The 20,945-nt window shown below is 38.2% G+C and overlaps 1 protein-coding gene across 1 annotated transcript in view; it reads left to right on the top strand.

The window, feature by feature from the left end:
• Nucleotides 1-15,135, top strand: part of Rnmt (RNA guanine-7 methyltransferase) — a 170,344-nt gene extending 155,209 nt beyond the window's left edge. The window contains exon 8 of the mRNA XM_067146565.2: nt 14,618-15,135. Within this exon, the coding sequence (XP_067002666.1) occupies nt 14,618-14,661 (44 nt within the window). The 3' untranslated portion in view covers nt 14,662-15,135. The remainder of the gene's footprint in view (nt 1-14,617) is intronic.
• The last annotated feature ends 5,810 nt before the right edge of the window (nt 15,136-20,945 follow it).

Below are 20,945 nucleotides of genomic sequence, written 5' to 3'. Positions count from 1 at the left end.
CTATTTAAATTAAATCAACTGATAAAGCAGAAGGTTTTAAATTACCCTAACTGTAGCTGGCCACCTTAAGAAGAAAATAATAAATAATTAAGTTACACAGCGTAAGGACAGCATTATCCACGGAGGGAATCAGATACCAAATCCACATGTCAGCAATAAATAAAATATGTACTATCACAATGACAGATAAACCCAATTCAAAGAGTGAAGAAAACGTCATAAATTAACATAAAAGGTTGAATAACATGCATCCCAAAATTCCACAAGAGCAAGGGCATAATCATCAAAGCATAACTGAATTACAACCAAACTTGGTCAACAGCCCAAAACAATCACCACCGTCAACACAACCCAAATCGTCATGGCAACGAACACACGCCATGAACGTAGGCCAATCAGAACGAAACATAACAATGGTCGTTATAAAGGGGCAAAAATCACAGGTTACAAGTAATAAATAGAATAAGGAAAGAACAAAAATATAATTTTAAAAAAGGAGAAAAAAAAGGTGAAAACTTACATGGTCCTAAAAACTTTCCATAGGGGTAATTTCATAGAAACCACCAAGGAAATTACAGCTTATCAACCCAACATAATAATAATAATAATAATAATAATAATAATGAAAATGAAAACCTACAACCTGTTTTCCAGTCTTTGACCGGGTCAGGGATGTAATGAATGAATCATATATAGGCTGTTATTACGATGGGGTCGCCACTCCCAAAGTGATATATTAATGAATGATAGATGCTACGAAATGAGAATGGAGAGTGTTGCTGGAATGAAAGATGACAGGGAAAACCGGAGTACCCGGAGAAAAACCTGTCACGCCTCCGCTTTGTCCAGCACGAATCTCACATGGAATGACCGGGATTTGAATCACGGTATCCAGCGGTGAGAGGCCGACGCGCTGCCGTCTGAGCCACAGAGGCTCCAATAATAATAATAATAATAATTTTTGTTTCACCCTAAGTAAATAAGTAAAATAGGATAGATTAGGCTGATTTAATTCCACCACAAAGAACTTGTGAAGTAGGTGAGACTAGTAATAGGCCTTTACAAGGCAGTATAAACAACATGAAGGTGACATATAAAATCAAAGGAGGGCATGAAGACTAATTGAAAACTGAGAAGTCTACACAATTAATAGTAGATGATGACACACAGTAAAGACACAAGGTCTATGCACGAGGCAAGTAGGTATCCCTTTCCAACACCAATCTATAGCACTCCTCAATAACCAATATTACCCAATGAAGATGGCACAGAGAAAGCAACTTTAACGACTGCACAGCAACTTACACACCCTCACACTAGTGATGAGAACAGGTCAAAAATGGCAAACCATTCATGCAGGAACGCACACACTATTCCACCACCAGCACAGACATGCAGTCACACTACAGTGATCGAATTACATCCCCACTCGTAGGTCTCAGAACAGAAGCAATAAGCACTAAAAGAATAGCACCCTAACTACAGTAGGAAAAATATTTCAACCTTAATAAGTAGGGTATCAAAGCAACCTGGTCATTGATATTACCAGAATTAACAAGATTTATATGCCAGAATAGCCTACCAGATTTCAAGATTTTCAAAACATAACAACTTACCAAAATACACAGCCTACATAAATTCATAACTACATTAAATAACACCTATCTATCAGGTTGTCACCATTTTGAAGAAACGGTTACTGGCATGAAATAGTACCGGTTAGGTCAAAGGTTGATAATTTTAAACCCACAAACCCAGATCAAAGAGGCAAAAACAGGGAACACAACCCCCAAGAGATTATCAAATTAATAAAATACCTTAAGGTTTCAGATAGTAAACAGTGGCAGTCAGTCAAGCTTTGCCGTACACATCAATACCACATCACCTTCATTCTTAAACGATACAAATTGGACATATCATAAGTTTAGGTTAAGTTCCTCACTATGTTTACCACCAGTTCCAACACAAAAGAAAATATTACTAACAGAAGATGATCAAATTGTAATTGATCAAGTACACTACTGAATCATAATGCCAGAACTTCAGATAATATCCAGTTTAAGAACCCATACATTAACGCCAAGACAGATAAAATTACACGATATTGCTAGACTTTAGGGCATCAATAATAGTTATGTTCACCAAATGAACTTCACACGCAACATGAATAATCAAATAATACACAGAAAACAAAATTAATTGCTCACCGAAATGAAAGTTCACCTAGTGAGGTCAAAATAAACACAAAAGCGGTTTACCAACACATTTCTTCAAATAATACCAACTCGTTATTACACTGTAATGGGCATATTATTGAAATCATCGGGGGAAATAGCTTTATGAGATTCACTTTCTTTGCAGTTCATAAGGTGGTGTCTAGAGCCCAGAGGTAGCAACAAACGTAAGAATTGCATTTTACAGAGGGGCAAGTATTTCTCAGATGCTCCCTTGAACCACAATAGGGAACATGCGTAATTTTCAAAATATTCATTTTTGAAAAGTACACCAATGAAATAGTATGTAAACATATTATATTGTGGTAAGTTGCCTTGTTCTCTACCAGAAATAAAATATTTAAAAGTCTCTTTCCGCAAGGTGAGTAAAACGTCCTCTGACGTAAGCGGCTGGCTGTGACATCACAATCCAGTACCGCATCCAGCTCTACCAGCCATTGTGCATCAGCTGTTACTAAAAGCCGAATGTTTATTATTCGTGATTGTGAATAACTTCAAAATGACATAAGAAGGGTTCAAAAAAAGCTTAGTCAGACAAGCTACCAGGTGTAAATGCCATCATTCTTGAAAAATGGTGACTGTTTTGTGGTTGTAGAAATACGTGGATCAAAAGCAGATTGGTAAATTACATCTTGTATGTACGTGCAATGTACTGTAACTCATGGTATTGGGACAACAATGAACATGGAGAGAAATCACTTAAATCACCTTTGCCATTTACTTCTAGATTGATTCCCATATTAGAGAATAACATTACATTTTCAGGCTTTCACCATTACTTAAGTAACAAATCGGACTTCAGCACTAACATAAAAATATAGCTAGCATTGCAGTATTATAGTTCTATAACCTATCATTCCTGAAAAATATAGATTTATGGTTGGGGCAACTGGCCTCCCACTTCCGAGACCCATGAAAAAGAAACATTAAATGTCTAGTTCATTTTTCTACACATATATTGAACAATACACCAGCCTATATTCACGTTAGAGTGATGGCAGATAAAATTATGGTGACCGTGCTTTAGGTTATGTTCAAGTGAAGCGATGAAGTGGAAAATGCATAGTAAAATGCAAAATATGTCCTGAGCACAAGGTCAGATCTAAAAAATATAAATTGCCGGGCTGAGTGGCTCAGACGGTTGAGGCGCTGGCCTTCTGACCCCAACTTGGCAGGTTCGATCCTGGCTCAGTCCGGCGGTATTTGAAGGTGCTCAAATACGTCAGCCTCATGTCGGTAGATTTACTGGCACATAAAAGAACTCCTGCGGGACTAAATTCCGGCACCTCGGCGTCTCTGAAAACCGTAAAAGAGTAGTTAGTGGGACATAAAGCAAATAGAATTATTATTATTATTATTATTATTATTATTATTATTATTATTATTATTATTATTATTATTAAAAAATATACAGTCACATTAATTCTGGATGAGGAACAGTGCTGCATAGCATGTAGACTGTGCTGCATCCTCTGTTGAGTAAATAAACTTAGCAAATATTACATCTAGGCCTACAAACTTTTAAAGTCTTTTGCTAATGAGTGACCCTTTGGGAGAAAAACTTAAATATGATAAAGATTTTGACTTCATCCAGTTTTTCACAAGCTGGGCTGAGTGGCTCAGACGGTTGAGGCGCTGGCCTTCTGACCCCAACTTGGCAAGTTCGATCCTGGCTCAGTTCGGTGGTATTTGAAGGCCCTGAAATATTTCAGCCTCCTGTCGATAATCCTGCGGACTACATTCCGGCACCTTGGCATCTCCGAAAAGCGTAAAAATAGTTAGTGGGACGTAAAGCCAATAACATGAATTGCATTTAGTTTTCCATAAGCTGAGCATATCAAGCAAGAACACTGTCTTGGTGAAATTTTATTCACTCAGTATAGGAATGTCTTCGGGTGCTGTGAATTTTACCCTTTGGTTTATTGATTTGGCATGTATAACCTAAAACTTAGGCTAAATTTGGACAATATTTTAAACACCAACATCACTACTATGTGTAGTACCAGTAATGTATTTTCACTGCAGTGTGCAATTATGCAGTTGTGTTATTTATTTAATTAATATTATTATAATTATCACTGAGCATTGTTAGCGTATAAGACTGAGACCACCCCAGCGGACAAGAATTGGTTTTGTAGAGATATGCATTTGTTAATTTCACGTTTTCTTTCAGGATGTACACAGCTACCTTTTGTTATATTATAGAGTTTATTTTACAAGTTGCTTTACGTCGCACGGATACAGATAAGTCTTATGGCGACAAAGGGAGAGGAAAGGGACAGGAACAGAACAGATGTAAGGCATTTCAGGCATTTGCTCTATTAACCAGCGTTTTGTCGGAGTCGGAAGTAAGCGGCCGTGGCCTTAATTAAGGTACAGCCCCAGCATTTGCGTGGTGTGAAAATGGGAAACCACGGAAACCATCCTCAGGGCTGCTGACAGTGGGGTTCGAACCCACTATCTCCCGATTACTGGATACTGGCTGCACTTAAGTGACTGCAGCTATCGAGCTCGGTATAACGTATTTAGCTGTAGCCTAAATTTGTTTACAAATGTAAGCTCTTCAATAAAGAAATAAAATAATAACTGTCGCATGCCAAGATAAACGTGTATAATTAAAGCCGTCAATTTGGATCATAAACCCTTTGATTTATTACGAGTATTTTGATATGGATCACCCAAAACTTGGGTTAGGTTTGGAGAATACTTTAATAATCAGCATTAACGTATGCACTTTTTATTACTTCCAGATTCTAAGATGTAATAGATGCATTTAATTAAAGCATCATATATTTAACTTTAAACTTGTACCATTGGAGCAGCACTCATGGAAATGTGATTGTAGGTTCAAACAAATTCACCTTTCATTAAAATGACCTTCACAGGAATGAATATACTTTTCCGATATATCACCGACTTTTCTCTGGCTTGCCAAAATCCATTTCTTCTGTGTTTTACAACTCTTTACCACATTAATATATATTTTCGCGGTGGTATGCGATGTATTAGTGCACATCGGAATTATACACCATTTATAAATTTTCTGCCTCACTGTCTGCGCAAGATTCTTTTGAAGTCCAAATTATAACACTTACATTATTATACAATGCATAGACATCGATTTTTACTATACCAGACACTAGCATAAAGTAGAAATACGTGAAGTGTATCGTGTTTCTCACAGTATACTATGTGTTATTTCGTCTGCTAATACGGCCAACCTGTACGATGACGTCAGACCAGTGAGATCGCGTACTTGCGTCACGTGACATTTTCGTACTTTAATTTGGATTTTTATCGTATTTGGAGTTATTATTTCTAACTTCTGACCACATTCCTGAATTCTGCATGAAATTTTGAATCAGTTTAGCACACTTTTAATTAAAACCCCGGATCATTCACGTTCCCTATTGAAACATTTTTTAATGTTTAAATTTTTAGATTGCAGAGAGGGAACGGTACACACATGACTAGAAGGGGGAGGATGCTAGATTGGTCTGGATGCGTCGCCCTGTTTTATGTCTTCCGCAAAAGAACAAGGAGTTTCTAGTTCCTCGAAATTAGTAGGGCACCTTGTCAATGATAAGTAAGACCTGTACAAAGGGGAAACCCCTTTTAAAATCCTTGCAACCATCTCCTCCTCAGGTACTGAAATTTTAAACACCCTTCAGAAAATTCTGAGGTCCAAGACATAGGCAAGCAGGTTTTCATGCAGGACCTGAGTCCTATTGCTTTAGGAGAGCAAGAGAAGGAATAAATTTGGATAGGACAAGTTCGTGACAGTCATTTATCGATAAGTTTTTCAAGATCACTTCTGAAATCTCTCTTTTTAGGATTCCCTCACAATGAGGAAACAGGGCCCTGAAGATACCTAAGTCGTCCACAGAATACACGCTGCCAGTTTCGGTCATTTCTGTTAGGAATCATAAGAATTGAATGCTTTCTTCGATGGAGTTAATTGAAAACTTCTTTTGTCCCTGGAAAAGCTCTTTCAAGGAGTTATGTGAAGGAGCATTACTCAACCGGGATAACAAACTTTCAACCACAAGAGTAGTTAAACAACATGAGTTTTGATTGCTCGCATGGTTCGGATTATCATTAGGCCTAGAACTCGAGTAGTTTCCCCTCTCGCCAATTGACATATTCTCCAATTCTCTACCGGCAACAATTGGGTTTAGATCAGCAGACATGCTTGAAGAAAGAGTTAAATAGTCTAGTACTCTCACTAATAAATTCAGCATCCAGTTTCAAAGATAAGATATCTTGGATACGCCTAGAAAGGTGGTACACTCTAGCTTTGTGGCGATGGATTTGAGCTTTTGTTGGAGTTTGATCAGTGAACTCATGTTTTATTATATTAATTTCTGATAAAGCACTATTAATTGAATTCAATGACTCTCCAATGTTGGAGGACTCAAGATGGGATAAATTAATTGGAACCTGAAGGTGAGTAGAAAGTAACGCAGCACACTCAGAAACAGTGCCCGCAGGTTCAAAGCCGCGGATGGTCAATTCGTACTGCAATTATGACTTGTGGAGATTATGAGGGTGGAGGACGGGATTCGTCATGATGAATATTACACAAAATAATTAATGAAAGGATTAGATAAGATAAATGCACTTCTTTTACAGTAATATCTAACGCCTTTTGACTATTATGTTCTTCTTTCAACCCTTTAACACTCTGATACCGTACAGTGAACAATAAAGCAAAGAGGGAAGCAACAGACCTACGGGTAGTTACAAGCAGACGGTACTCCAAAAAATTAACCAAGCTCTAGCTACCACTAATTGACCAGGTAGCGCAATCAACACAGATAACAGCGCTAACTGTAGGACAATTTGAACCAGCCGTTACTGCTAATAAGCCAGTTCTAACACAACATAAATTGGGAAGTGCGGAACAAAGCACCTTTCAAACATCATAAGAGAAATAACAAACCAAGGACTTACCTTTAACACATGGAGATGTGTGACAAACCATGGATACTCTACCTAAAAAACTGTACATGATATCAGAGTACTTAGATTAAAAGAAGAAAACTTATTACCTTGAGGAAAAACAATGAAGACCTTTTATTTCAGGAAAACAAGATTAAATTGAAAACTAACAAAGAAAATGCCCTCCTAAATAGGTAAATAAATAGTCTATTTTAATTAAATCAACTGATAAAGCAGAAAGTTTAAAATTACCCTGCTGTGGCCGGCCAACTTAAGAAGAAAATAACAAATAATTAAATAATCTTATGCTTCCAGTAACCAAACAATCTTAGCGATATTAGATTAGCCTAGTGTTTTCTTAATTCGATTTGGAATGGAAAGATTTCTTCACTTATTCTTTTTTAATTATACTTTAGTTACGCAGCATAAGGACAGCATGATCCACAGAGTTCTCTCCAAGGGAATTGAATACCAATTCCACACATCAGCATTAAATGAAATATGTACTGTCACGACGACAGATAAATCCAACTCAAAGAGTGAAGAAAATATCATAAGTTAACATAAAAGGTCGAATAACATGCCCAAAATTCCACAAGAGCAAGGGCATAACCGTCAGAGCATAATTGAACTACAACCATACTTGGTCAAAAACCCAAAACAATCATTATCACCAACGCAACCCAAATCATCATGGCAGCAAACACACGCCGTGAACATAGGCAATGACCAATCAGAACTAAACATAACAATGGTCGTTAGCAGAGGGCAAAAACACAAGTTCAAGTAATAAATAGAATAAGGAAAGAACAAAGGTAGAATTTTTAAAAAAGGAGAATCGAAACAAATTTCTGACACCTTGGTGAAAACTCATGTGGTCCTAAAAACCCTCCATAGGGATAATTTCATAGGAACCACCAAGGAAATTACAGTTTATCACCCCAACATAATAATAATAAATAATAATAATAATAATAATTGTTTCATCCTAAGTAAATGTAACATGATAAGGTTTGGTACACATACAGTACATTTAATATAGATATATATAACTTAGTTTTACAAAAGAAACCCGAATATGGTAAAAGATTCAACCAATAAAAAGCCGAGGCAAGACAATGGAACATTTTAGGAGACCTTTAACACACCAAAAGTCCGTAGTAGCAGATATTTCCTAACTTACCAATGCAGTTACTGAAGACCATTCTTAATTAAAAACATGAACTTACAGATTCCACGAAGCTTGCAGAGACACATTAGCGTTGGTACACAATACTCACGTTAATTTTATTAAGTAAACTCTTTCAAGATTAAAATTATTGTGTCCACCTTTTCAATACAAATATTTGTATCTTCAATAGGAGCAAAATGAGATTAGTTAATTTTATTATCCGACAAATACATATTTAAGATGATGTACAATATTAGAAGGATCCACCTTTCAATACTTCGTTGTAAGTTGAACTAAAAAGAAGTCACAACTTGTTTATTGGGACCGGTTTCGACACATTACAACTTTAAAAAAAAATACATATTTCCTTACAGTTTGGGGACGTTTTCTAGAAAGTTGAAGTGGGAGTTATCTGAGGACATTAAAGAACCCTCGCACACAGATGAATTAACCAGTGTCCATGGTGTAAGCTGAAATCCGGTCCCGTAGAGGACACCAAGCACGACTTCGATCCATCACCGTCAAGCAGCAAAACCATAATATCGTAACATGCCCGCTAGAAGGAGAAGCCAGAGCAAAAAATGGCTGAGAGCTCTGATTGGTCGGAGGCAGAATCTCGTAGTGCGACCCTTAGTAGAAGATAACAGCACACAGCAGGGACTGTGCATGCTTTAAGAATCAAAATGTAGGAGCTGGCGCTCGGGGTGAGGAAGATATAAATTAAAATGTGACTTCGAATGACTTAGAAAAGTAATTTGTAGAAGACAAGATGGGAAATAAATATAATAGGGCACAGGTTTCAACAGCCAATAGGCCACGACAAAAATGTAAAAGGAGAAGGTTTTCAAACATGATACCACAGTATCAAATGTAAAAAAATAAAAAACATTTCACGAACTCAAGGTACATTACAGCAATCATAAAAATAAAATGCCCAGCAAATTATTTGCTGTACATAAACTCTCAAAAATTAAAATTATAAATAGGTCTACTACACATTATTTCTTGATTGAACACATATCTACAGCTTATTTTTCAACATGATTCAAATGTTTGTAAATTTTGTCTTCTGAACCAAGCAAATAGCTTCTAGGACCTGATGACACAGCAGATCTGGCTCTAGTTTGCTATCATTATCTGTGGTCATCACGTATGGAGATGTCTATACCAGTCCCATTGTTTACTGTGTATTCAGTCTCCAGTATCTGCAAGATATGAGAACATCTACAGAAACATATTCCTAGAAACTGATTTCTCGACCCTTTCTTGGACTCGCTGTTGTCTTGATTATCAGAACAAGTTAAATCATTCTCATGCCCCTAGGCAGTACCTTAAAAAAAAGAAAGATTTGGAGGGATAATTTAATTCATATATAAACTGTGTTCAGTGACAGTTAAAAGAAGTCCATACAACATTAAATTCCATACAAATTTGATTATAGTTAAGAATGAACCAAATCTCTGTTTGAAACCCTCACTCCAAGAAAGCCAGCCTTCGTGCAGCCTTTGATGATAGTCAGGGGCTTAATGGAATCTCAATCTGGCTCCACCATTGCCGGTCCCAAGTCCGGAGCCCCATCTCACAAGTGATGGGGAAGGAGGAGGGGGAGGAGTAACACCTCGTTAAAAAACCTAGGTCCATCTGGCTCCGGATGGTAGTACCCTGTAAGGGCCCCTGCCTAGGATTACTAGGTGAAACCTGGCCAACGGTCTCAAAGATGGAAGAGGAGTTTCAGATTCCCAACAGCGGAGAGAGTGGAAGAGCTGCCTCCAGGACTCAAACTCCTGGTTGTATTTTCGTGGTCTTCGGGCCACACTAGAAATAACTTTCATCAGTGATGGAAGTGTGTCAAAGTCCTTAATGGCAACTTCGGCGGAGATGGAGACCATCGGTATGATGTAGTTGGCAGGTGAGGCACTTTATCTTTCTGGGAGTTAATGCAGAGAGGAACGTAGCATTTGTTCTCCAGAGGAGTGGCTACAAAAAGCGTCTCTTCTCCAGGTCAGGAGCAGCCTAACTACCTGCTGGCAGCAGCTCTAAAATGCTTGGCGACAAGCCGGCCGTAAAAACATACCGTCACATCTTTATGGAAATGTTGTCTCATGGAATCGGAGCCACGGCTAGGGCGTCCGCCACTAAAAGCGACGTGTGTTGGCAGGGCCCAGCCAGCACGAAAAGTATGCAAGGGTTACCGTCGCACGGGCGCGACACCTAAACAAGCAAGCCCCAGCACTCTGTATAGCATCACTGAACGTCGGGACTATGTCTGGTCGTAGCAGTGAACTGGCCACAGCACTTGAAAGAAGGCATATAAACATCTGCGCGGTGCAGGAGACAAGATGGAGTGGAGAAAAGTCACGCGACATTGAGTGTGGATACAAACTCATATACAACGGAACCCGAAGAACAACTAACGGTGTTGGCATTGTTATATCTGCAAAATTTGATGGTTCTGTCTCTGAGGTGCAACGCTACGATGATCAATTGATGAAAATCATGTATGTCGCGGATTGAAGGAAGATCCATTTTTTTTTTCAGTGCCTACGCTCCACAAACCGGCCTAGACGCGGAAACAAAAGATGCCTTCTGGGAACTTCTTGATGAGAAGACTGCTGAAGTGCCACCAGAAGACTACCGTATCATTGCCGGTGATCTGAATGTACTCGTTGGACAGAGGAAAGAAGACTACACTGCCCATGGTGGGCATGGATATGAAGAGAAGAACAGCGACGGCCAACAAATTCTTGATTATGCAGAAACTCATGATCTAATCATCACGAACACCTGGTTCAAAAAGCGTGATACTCATCTAATCACGCACTACAGTGGCTCCAATGCAACTCAGATTGATTACATCCTTGTGAGACGACGGAATTTCAAAGATGTTCTAGATACAAAAGTCGTTCCTTACAAAACCGTCGCAATGCAACACCGACCTGTCATCTGTAAGCTACGGATGAAGTTGCCAAGAGCCGAATACTTACCCAGAAATGGGCCCAAAAGAATCAAATGGTGGCGCTACAAGAAGGAGGCCGACATTGTTACAAAAATAACAGTGCCACCAATCACCATGGTTGAAGAGAGCTGGACTAAACTGAAAGACGCCGTTCATGAAGCCGCACGCTCTATTCTTGGAACAACTAAACCAGGACGATGTAGGATTGACAAAGACACATGGCTTTGGAATGACGATGTTAAAGATGCAGTGCGGAAGAAGAAACAGCTGTACCATGAGTTTCTTTCAGATAAAACACCATCTCGTTGGAATGCCTACGAAACAGCCCATAGTGAGGCGAAGGAGGTCATTGCTGTAACAAAAGCTAACCGATATGCAGACCTATGTGCAAAACTTGACGTGCGCGAAGGTGAGCGACACATTTATCGGCTACTCAAATCGAGGCACCGCAAAACGGATGACATCCATCATTTTTATGGCATCAATGACGAAAAAGGTGACCTGCTGCTCGACTGGAAGAAAACGTGAGAACTCTGGCAGAGCTATTTTGAGAAACTTTCAACCGAAGAATTTCCCCATCCACCAATCCCAACCACCTCCGCTATTGAAGGCCCAGTGAAGGAAATTGACATCACGAAAGTTCAGGCTGTTCTGAAGGAGATGAAACCAGGGAAAGTATCACCGGCTCCGATGATCTTCCGGCATAGTTCTGGTGCTCTGAACGGTGGGATGCGGCAATATGGCTAACAGCTTTTCAATTAGATCATCAAAGAAGGTCAAATACCATCAGATTGGCGACGGAGCATTACCGTACCAATCTTCAAGAAGAAGGGAAGTCCTGCCGTTTGTTCTAATTACTGCCCGATCAGACTTCTGAGCCACGCGATGAAGATCTTCTAATTTATTCTCGACAAAAGGATTTGCCAGATAGCCAAACTTACAATGAACCAAGCTAGATTCGTGAAAAATTGTGGCACAACAGATCCAATCCATGCTGCACGGCTGTTAGTTGAGACACCATGAAAAACATAAGCCTCTTCATCTCGCTTTTCTGGATCTTGAGAAAGCCTTTGATCGGGTGCCACATGACCTAATCTGGTTAGCGCTACGAGAACATAGTATTCCAGAGCACCTTGTTAAGTGGGTACAGATGCTCTATGTAGAACCAAGGAGTTATGTTCAAGCTGCCTCAGGAGTGTCCAATGATTTCTGCATCACTGTAGGAATACATCAAGGCTCTGCCTTATCACCACTGCTGTTCATTCTTGTGATGGACACTGTTACATCAGACCTGCACAAGCCAGTACCATGGACACTTCTCTATGCTGATGATGTCATGTTGGCTGCTAAGAATAAGTCTGATCTCCAGCGCCAAACAGAAGAATGGAACAACAGACTAGCGCAATATGGCCTGCGCCTCAACAAAAAAAAAAAGGCAGAGTACATGACATTAGATCCTCGAGAAGTTGGAACTATCCACATGGATGGTGAAGATTTACCACAAGTAGAAAAATTTAAATATCTTGGCTCCACACTCTCTGACAATGGCAGACTTGCTGATGAGGTCAACACAAAGATACACGCAGCCTGTCTGAAGTGGCGAATGACAACGGGAGTCACCTGCGACCGCCGCATGAAGGACCATCTGAAATCTAAGATCTACCGGACTGTTACCGTTCCGTCGCTCTCTACAGCACTGAGTGTTGGCCAGCTACGAAGGAGGTAGAACGTCGACTAAGCGTCATGGAGACAAAGATGCTTAGGTGGACAGCTGGCATCACTAGACTGGAACATATTTCAAATGACAATATTAGGAAACGCTTTGGCGTTGCACCGATCCAGAAGAAAATGCAGGAAAACCGTCTGCGCTGGTTTGGACATGTGTTCCGTGCAGAAGACAATACACTGGCAAAGTCAGCTTATACATTGGAAGTCGCTGGAAAGAGGCCCAAGGGACGACCAAGACAGCGACGAATCGATACAGTGCACAATGACCTGAAAGCTGTAAGACTACATCCTGACATGTCCCGTGACCGAATTAAATGGAGACAACGAATCCACACAGCGGACCCTGCCACCAGGTGGGACAAACGCTCAAGAAGAAGAATCTGGCTGGACAGCAGTCATCTTGGCAGATTAAGAGCCTCATTGGCCTATAGGCCTACCTGCCACAGTTTGTCAGTCAGTCAATCAGTTCTGCAGAAAATCATGAAATCCTATTTTGTCAGACTTTGAAAGTAACCTTCCTCTTTGCATCTTACTGAAGGAATGAATATGATCTCTAACAAAAAGAAAGCACTCATGCTAATGGAATTCAGTAACTCCATCTGCGGATCAGTGGTAGGATGTCTGCCTCTGGATCCCAAGATTAAATTTTTAATTACAGTATTTTACTCGGACATACTATTGTTATATATTAACTAATTTCTTCATCAGAAGTAGGTGTTAATTACTGTAAAGTGGTTTAAGAGACCAGTACTTATTTTCAGTCATCTGATGATGAGTTTTTCATATTATTGATTCATTTAATAAATAAGTTGGTATTAATTCTTTCCATTACAATAGGTATGAATCTATGGTTGGCCCCACAGATATGATTCAGGTCCGGCAGAGATAGTCAGATTTTTGAAGGATGGAAAAAAGTCATTTCAGCGCTCAGTTGTACAATGTTGGCGTGTAAAATCTCTTGTGATCCATTTGGTGTTTACCTGACAAAATTAAGTCTCGGCCATAGACGCCCAAGAGAAATTCTGTTCACTCTTCCATCTAGTAAGCCTAGAGTAAAACAGAATGGCAAAATTGACAAGCAAGCAGCCAGATGGCATCAAATTAAAATACTTGCACACAGTAGCTGAGACTATATGATTATTATTAATAAAATTCTGTAAGATTTGACTTGTTGCAATTTACAGACTTCATCATATAGATCCGTATTGATACAACTCAATTTAGAGCTAGTATTAGGTTTAATGGTCCACCCCTGCAATGTATTGATTGGGTGGACCATTAAACCTAATACTAGTTCTTAATTAAGATTTGACTTCCCATGAAACTCTGTATGAATAGTCAATTTTACGTCAGTATGTGCTATCATTTGGAGAATATTTCAGTTTGAAGAACTAAGTATTTTTACGTGATTTTCGGGGACAACTATGCCATGAATATATCCTAACATACAGTTAATGTTGGTTGTGATGCTGTCTTCTATATCCTAGTGTGTTCAATTCTGATATTCCTGTTTGTATTCCAAATTTACCTCCCAAATTAATAAATGTTTCTGGTTTCACTTATCACGCTTTTTATTTTATTTTTCAGCTATATACTTAGTATTTGCTTTCCAAAAATGCAAAACAAAGTGAATCTTGGGACCATGACTTGGCAGCTTAGAGATTCACGGAAATTTCATTGAAAGTGAAGGTGCAACCTTTAGATGTGTTAAGTGTTTAAAACTAAGAGTGAAGTAAAACTAGTAAGAGTTTATTCACTGGACTCATTGTGTGGATGTAGTTGGAAGACAAGCATCAAAGAAGCTAAAATCTTCTGCCATGTAGTGTTGATTTGTTATACTTAACTTAATGTGATGTTCTAGTGTGAAATGAATTGTAAGTACAAGGTATGGATTGTACCATACAACATATGTTGCATGTTGGGAGTGAATGGTGCTGTGAAGCATGGCTGTTTGTACTGTCGAGTTATATTCATTGTTGAAGACTGATGGTTTTTTTTAACAGTGAATGGCTTAGACATTTTTATGATGTTTTATGTGAGTTACGATAAACCCATGAACCATATTGAATATTATATTTTTATATATTAAATTATGTTCCTGTGGATGGAAGATGTTCTAATTTTAAGTTTTTCTTATCCTGTTCTTTCATAAATATTGTGTTTCAGCAAATGGAAATAAGAATTTACAAAGCTCAAGTAATGTAACAAGCATCCATACCTTGCCTCTTAAGTATTTTAGAACTTTGTATGAAATATCTATCATCCACTGACATCTTTGATATTTATAACGTGGACATTATTTACAAATCCTTGAACTATAGTAGAAAGGAGATATAACTAACCAGTGCAAGATCAGTCCAAAATAAGTCTGGAAGAAAAATATCTGTACGTGCAGTTTTTATGTACATCTCGATCTGTGGTTAAATAGTACCTCCTTTCTATTTTTCCCTTAACTTCCTTAATACAGTTGCCCTTCCTGTGAATTTTATGTTATGGTTCTTTACGTGTTGAAATTTATAATATATGTATTAACTTTTAAAGATGACCCAGACCAGTTTGTGAAGATGGTGTATCTTACATTCAAACTGCATCCAGTACTTAGTTTTTCTTTGTGTATTTCATCTATGGAAAATTTATTTCATCTATGTTTATTTCATATTTTTGTTTGTTTCAAAAATTTAATGGTAATATTGAAATTCTACGTTGTCTGAGACTGGATTTTAAAACTGAGACAGATATAATCTGTAAGGCTACCTTATAGCAATGAAGCAAAATTGCTAATATATATATATATATATATATATATAAAATGAAAAATCATACTCTTTAGTTACTTAGCATCTTGAATGAAGTTCTTTTCCATGATTTCTAATTTTTTAAAAGCCCATCAGAATGGCTTTCTCAGGTCTCCATACAAGTCCAATGACTAACAGTTCCAAAACAAAAATGTGTCTTCCCAAATGAACTGATCCCTCTAACAGTTATTGTTCTTCAAAAGAAAGAACTTAACAGTCATAAACAACATTGCCATCTCCCTGTCCTGATGTTTCCAAGAATTTAAAATACCACTATACTGTTTACTATGAATTATTCCAACTCTTCCTTTCATATCCCAGATTTGATGAAATTATTGTTAAGGATTTAGAGGAGGGGCATTGTAACATGAGTTTAGTTGATGAATCTATCCAAATTATTTCACTGGTAGCTCTCGCAAAGGATTGGTATCATAAGTGAAGTTCTGAAATATTTATACTTTTCTTAATTAAAACAAAGAATGTTTGCTTCACTTTTTTTAAGGAGATAATGAAACCCGTTGAAAATCTGGTTTTTGATGTGATATTAAACCTGAAAACTTCCCCTTTTGAGTCAGTTGTTCATATTTTCTAAGCTGAAAAGAATTGTGTGTTTTCTTCCCTTTCATTTTGTGTATAGTTATAGTCCATGCAACGTATTATGGTCACAGTGTGAAATTTTTCAGGCCCCCCTTATCAGAAATTTTCTTTAACTAGTAGGATGGTGTTGACTCACAGATTAGAATATTCCCCTTACATTTGTTCTATATTTATAACTAGTATCAGTATGTGCCATTATTTAATATTTGCAGTCCAGACCAAACCTCAGTTTAAGACTGTTTTTTGTTGGTCGATCAATATTAGCACTGGGTCGAGAATGATTACATTTGGCATGAAATGAAGCCCTGGCCAGAGAGTGGTTTGAAGTTGTGAGAGTGGAGCATTTTGATGCTTAAAATAGCATATTTAAGACAGAAATTTCTGTAAAGGAATTTATTTTATGAAGACATTGTTTTTGACATGTCAAACTATTGTGAACATTCCAATAAAAGTTGATAAGTATACATTACCTACTCATGTTTTTAATAACAATGCTTGTATTTGTGCATATGAGGAGTGTCTGTTCAAAAGGTGCTATTTCCTTCATAAGAGGGTTCTGGGAAAATGCAAGAAGCATATAAAAAAGGCACTTGGAACGTACCCATGATTGGGTATGGTACAACTTTTAAGGAATTACATCTTTCTGGTCTGGATTGTTCATGTCATTTGATAGTATTCAACTGCTGTAATGCATCTTTTGAACAGACACCACTCATATATTTGATACTGTTCACAGATAGTCAAAATAAAGCAAAGCTCACTGGAATGACCAAACAACAATCTGTAAGAAATGAGATTTTGTTTTGTTCTACGATATCACATGAAAAGTAGATTAAAAATTCATGACCTAGTAGACTGATTATATTCTTGTTTCCTTTCAAAATTGTATTGCTCAGTCTTCACACTACATTGGAAATAATTGCTATGTAGTGTTTTGCTGAGTAATGCCTCATTTTTCTGTCTTAAAATGCTACCTACCTAGCATCTTGTTCTTCTCTTTTTCTTTCACAAAGAATTCAGGATGTAAACATGGCAGATGTCAGTCCTCTTGCTTGCTTACTTGTTTGTCAGTGGATGAGCGAATCTGGTACTACACAGTTTTAAAACTTCAACAAAACAAAATGTTCTGCACCAACTGAATGCTGTAGTGCAGTAACTGGCTGCATGGAACTTGAGTAAACAATGAACTAAAATTAGTTAAGAGTGTATGGGTATGGTTTATATAGTCTACCCTCATCCAACAACTTAGTACTAGAATAGTCTGGAATATGCGTGGTTTAAGAGCTAAGAGAGTGGGGTAGGACTGTTCATCAGGAATACTATCGCATGCAACATACTTCCTGTTTGGCAATTAAATAAGCTAATTATATGAGTAGATTTAGCCGTTGGAGGAATTAGAACGAGAATTGCTTCAGTGTATTCACCGTGTGAGGATGCACGTGAGGATGAATTTGACAAGTCTTATGAAGCACGGAGTGACAGGAAGAATAGGATAGTGCTAATAGGCAATTTCAATATGAGAGTTTGAAATAGAACTGAAGAAAGATGTGACAAGATAATGGGTAAATGTGGAAAAGATATGAAAGTTAACAGGAGTGGGAAGCATTTACTGGACTTCTGTGCTAGTATAGGATTTTAATTTAATTTTGTGTGGGTATTGCTAGCCTGGTGCGGCCCTTGTAAGGCAGACCCTCTAATGACGGTGGGCAGCATCTGCCTTGTATGGGAAACTGCATGTTATTATAATGGATGGTAGTGTTAGGTGTGGTGTGCGAGTTGCTGGGATGCTGAGGACAGTACAAACATCCAGCCCCCGTGCTATGTGAATTAACCATTTTAAGGTTAACTCTCTACTCGAACGACCTCTCTAAAAAACACTTAGAGTAAGACCGGTCTCGGAGACTGGGCTTATTTAACTACTGACACCACGTAAAATCCATGTATGTTTAGTTGATGAATATATATATTATAAACCATAAAAAGCACATTTTACAATCAATTAGTACACTCTAAGATATTAACAGGTAGAGAAAATTATCAAAATTGCAAACTTCAAGCTCAAGATTACTGGAAAAGTACAGTGTTATTTTACAAATAATTTTTATGGTGATATTATCCTTTCACTCCAACACAATTAGCACTGTAACTGACAACAGTTACTTAGATCTTATGAACAACGGCAGATTTTGAAAGAACATTCCAAACGTATTGCTTTTGCACATCTAATGCACTTGTATGCCGTTTTCCTCTTCTTCTGGTATGGACACGTGCTGCAAGTCTTCCTCTTCTCATGTCTGTCAGTTATAGTGCCTTCTGCAATAGTCAGGTCATCTTCGAAGTTAAGGACTTCTCGAATACTGTTCCTCAATTTAAGTGGGAAGTTTGGTATGGAAACTCGTTCGGCAAGATGACGTTTCAGCATTTCCATCCCAAGTTCATGAACAAAGTCAAATTTCACAATTTTGTTCCCCGAGTAGCACAAGTATAGAATATAGCTATTGACCATAGCTATATTGAACATAGTGTAGAAAAGAATACTGCCATGGGCCATCGCCGGGTTCTTCTGTTAGATGAATAATTTGCACACTTCATGTCAAGTGTATCCACACCAGATTTAGTTGCATTGTAGTAACTGTTGATTTCTTGCATTCCATTTTCATCTTCACATCTGCTGTGATGCATTGATGAAATAAAGATTACAGCTCTATTCTTCTTTGGAACAATAGACAACAGTGTCAAGTCCTTAGTAAATCCATACATAGCAGAATTAACCTTTCTTGAAGGTGATGGCTGGAATTCCGTAGGAATCTCTCTTTTGTTTTTCCTCACAGTTCGCACGTATGATAGTCCCCGATTTTTTATAACGTTTGCCAATTCCACAGATGAAAACCAATTGTCACGTGTTATATTGCGATTGCTTTTCTGCACAACCTTTGTAACTCTCAAGACGGACTGCGTTGGCTTTCCTAATTTACGTTCTTCACCTGTAAGGCCTGTCCCATCAGAATCTTTGCCTGTATAAATATAGGCATTATACAGGTACGAACACTTAGCATCTGTTAAGCACACTACCTTTATTCCATATTTTCCTGGTTTCTTTGGCATGTATACTTTAAATGGACATCTACCCCTGAATGGTATAAGCATCTCGTCGACGCAAACGTTTTCTCCCAGACGAACAACTTTTGGCAGTTGCCCAAAAATTTCTCGAAGAAATTGGAGGTTGGAGCCGCGCAATCTGTCTTCCTCCTGCTTTCTCTGTCTCTAGAGTCGTTGAAATGCAGAGCGAGTAGAAGGATCTTGAACCTCTTCACTGACATTGTACACCGAAAAATTGGACGTCCTGATAGTCCAGTAGAAAACAGAGAGTGCATATTCTTGCGGCCTGACTTGAAAATGGAAGATAATGCCAGTAATCCAAGAAGAGCTTTAATTTCATCAGAATTGGTGTTCCTGTAATTAGAAAGATTTGATGGATTTTGAATTTTTCCCCGTATGTTTGATAGTTTTTGGTTTGTTCATAGAACAATTTCATTAATCATATAATCATCCAAAAGAAGGTTGCAGATATCTGTAGCAGCTGCTTTATTACCCAAGGCTTTAGCAGAGGCAGTAAGACCAGGCAGACCTCGAATAATATTGTGTGCAGGTGTTTTTCTAGATTGAGTTTGCGGCTGGCTGTACCAAACAAATTTATTTTTACCTAGATATACATCATTGGTTGTAGCAGTGTCAGGTGAAGCGGTTGTGGTGGTTATATTTTCATCTTCACGGCTGGCTTCATCAGGGTTCAGCATTTCTTCTTCTAACACCTTGGTGTCTGAATCAGATGTTACACTCTCACCTGTATTGCTGATGATGAAATCTGGATCTTGGTCAGAATCATCAATCTCCGAATCTTCCACCTCATCGTTATCGTCTTCCATCCATTCTCCCAATCTTGCGCGAAAATCAACATCAGTTGGCCTCGTTGCCATTGCAATACGGCGAGAGACATTTTCCGTGTGTGGAATATAATAAGTTCAATTACCTAAGAGAAATCTCCTGCAAATAGAACTTACAGCTATTTTGTATTTGATAAATACTACGTTATACGACATACCTGTCTGTAAGACTGACAAGTTTAGCACGGAACAATGACACACTTGACAAATAACCCCGATAACAATGCACTAAACAGGTTTGAGACAATAAACACGCTGTAGCTTATTAGACGAAAGGTCAAAGAACACATAGAACGAAGGAAAATGTAAAACATTTACCATTGTTGCCAGTATCGTAGAAATAAAATTATCTAGCGGCCTGACAGACCGATCTTTCGGGTTGAGGGTTAAGATCTCCAACCCAGCTGGGAATCGAACCCAGGGCCTTCTGAACCGAAAGTGACTACGCTGTCCAGTCAGCCAAGGAGCCGGACAGTATGGGATTAGCAGTTATGAGGGGTAACAGATCATTATCTTCAACTTAATAATGTGTTTTTATTTAGTACTTAATTATAATATATTGGGAATGGAAATAGCAGA

The sequence above is a fragment of the Anabrus simplex genome, chromosome 4, assembly GCF_040414725.1.
Source record: "Anabrus simplex isolate iqAnaSimp1 chromosome 4, ASM4041472v1, whole genome shotgun sequence".
Taxonomy (NCBI): domain Eukaryota; kingdom Metazoa; phylum Arthropoda; class Insecta; order Orthoptera; family Tettigoniidae; genus Anabrus; species Anabrus simplex.
Note: the sequence above shows the minus strand (reverse complement) of the source record. Positions and strands in the feature narration are given on the sequence as shown.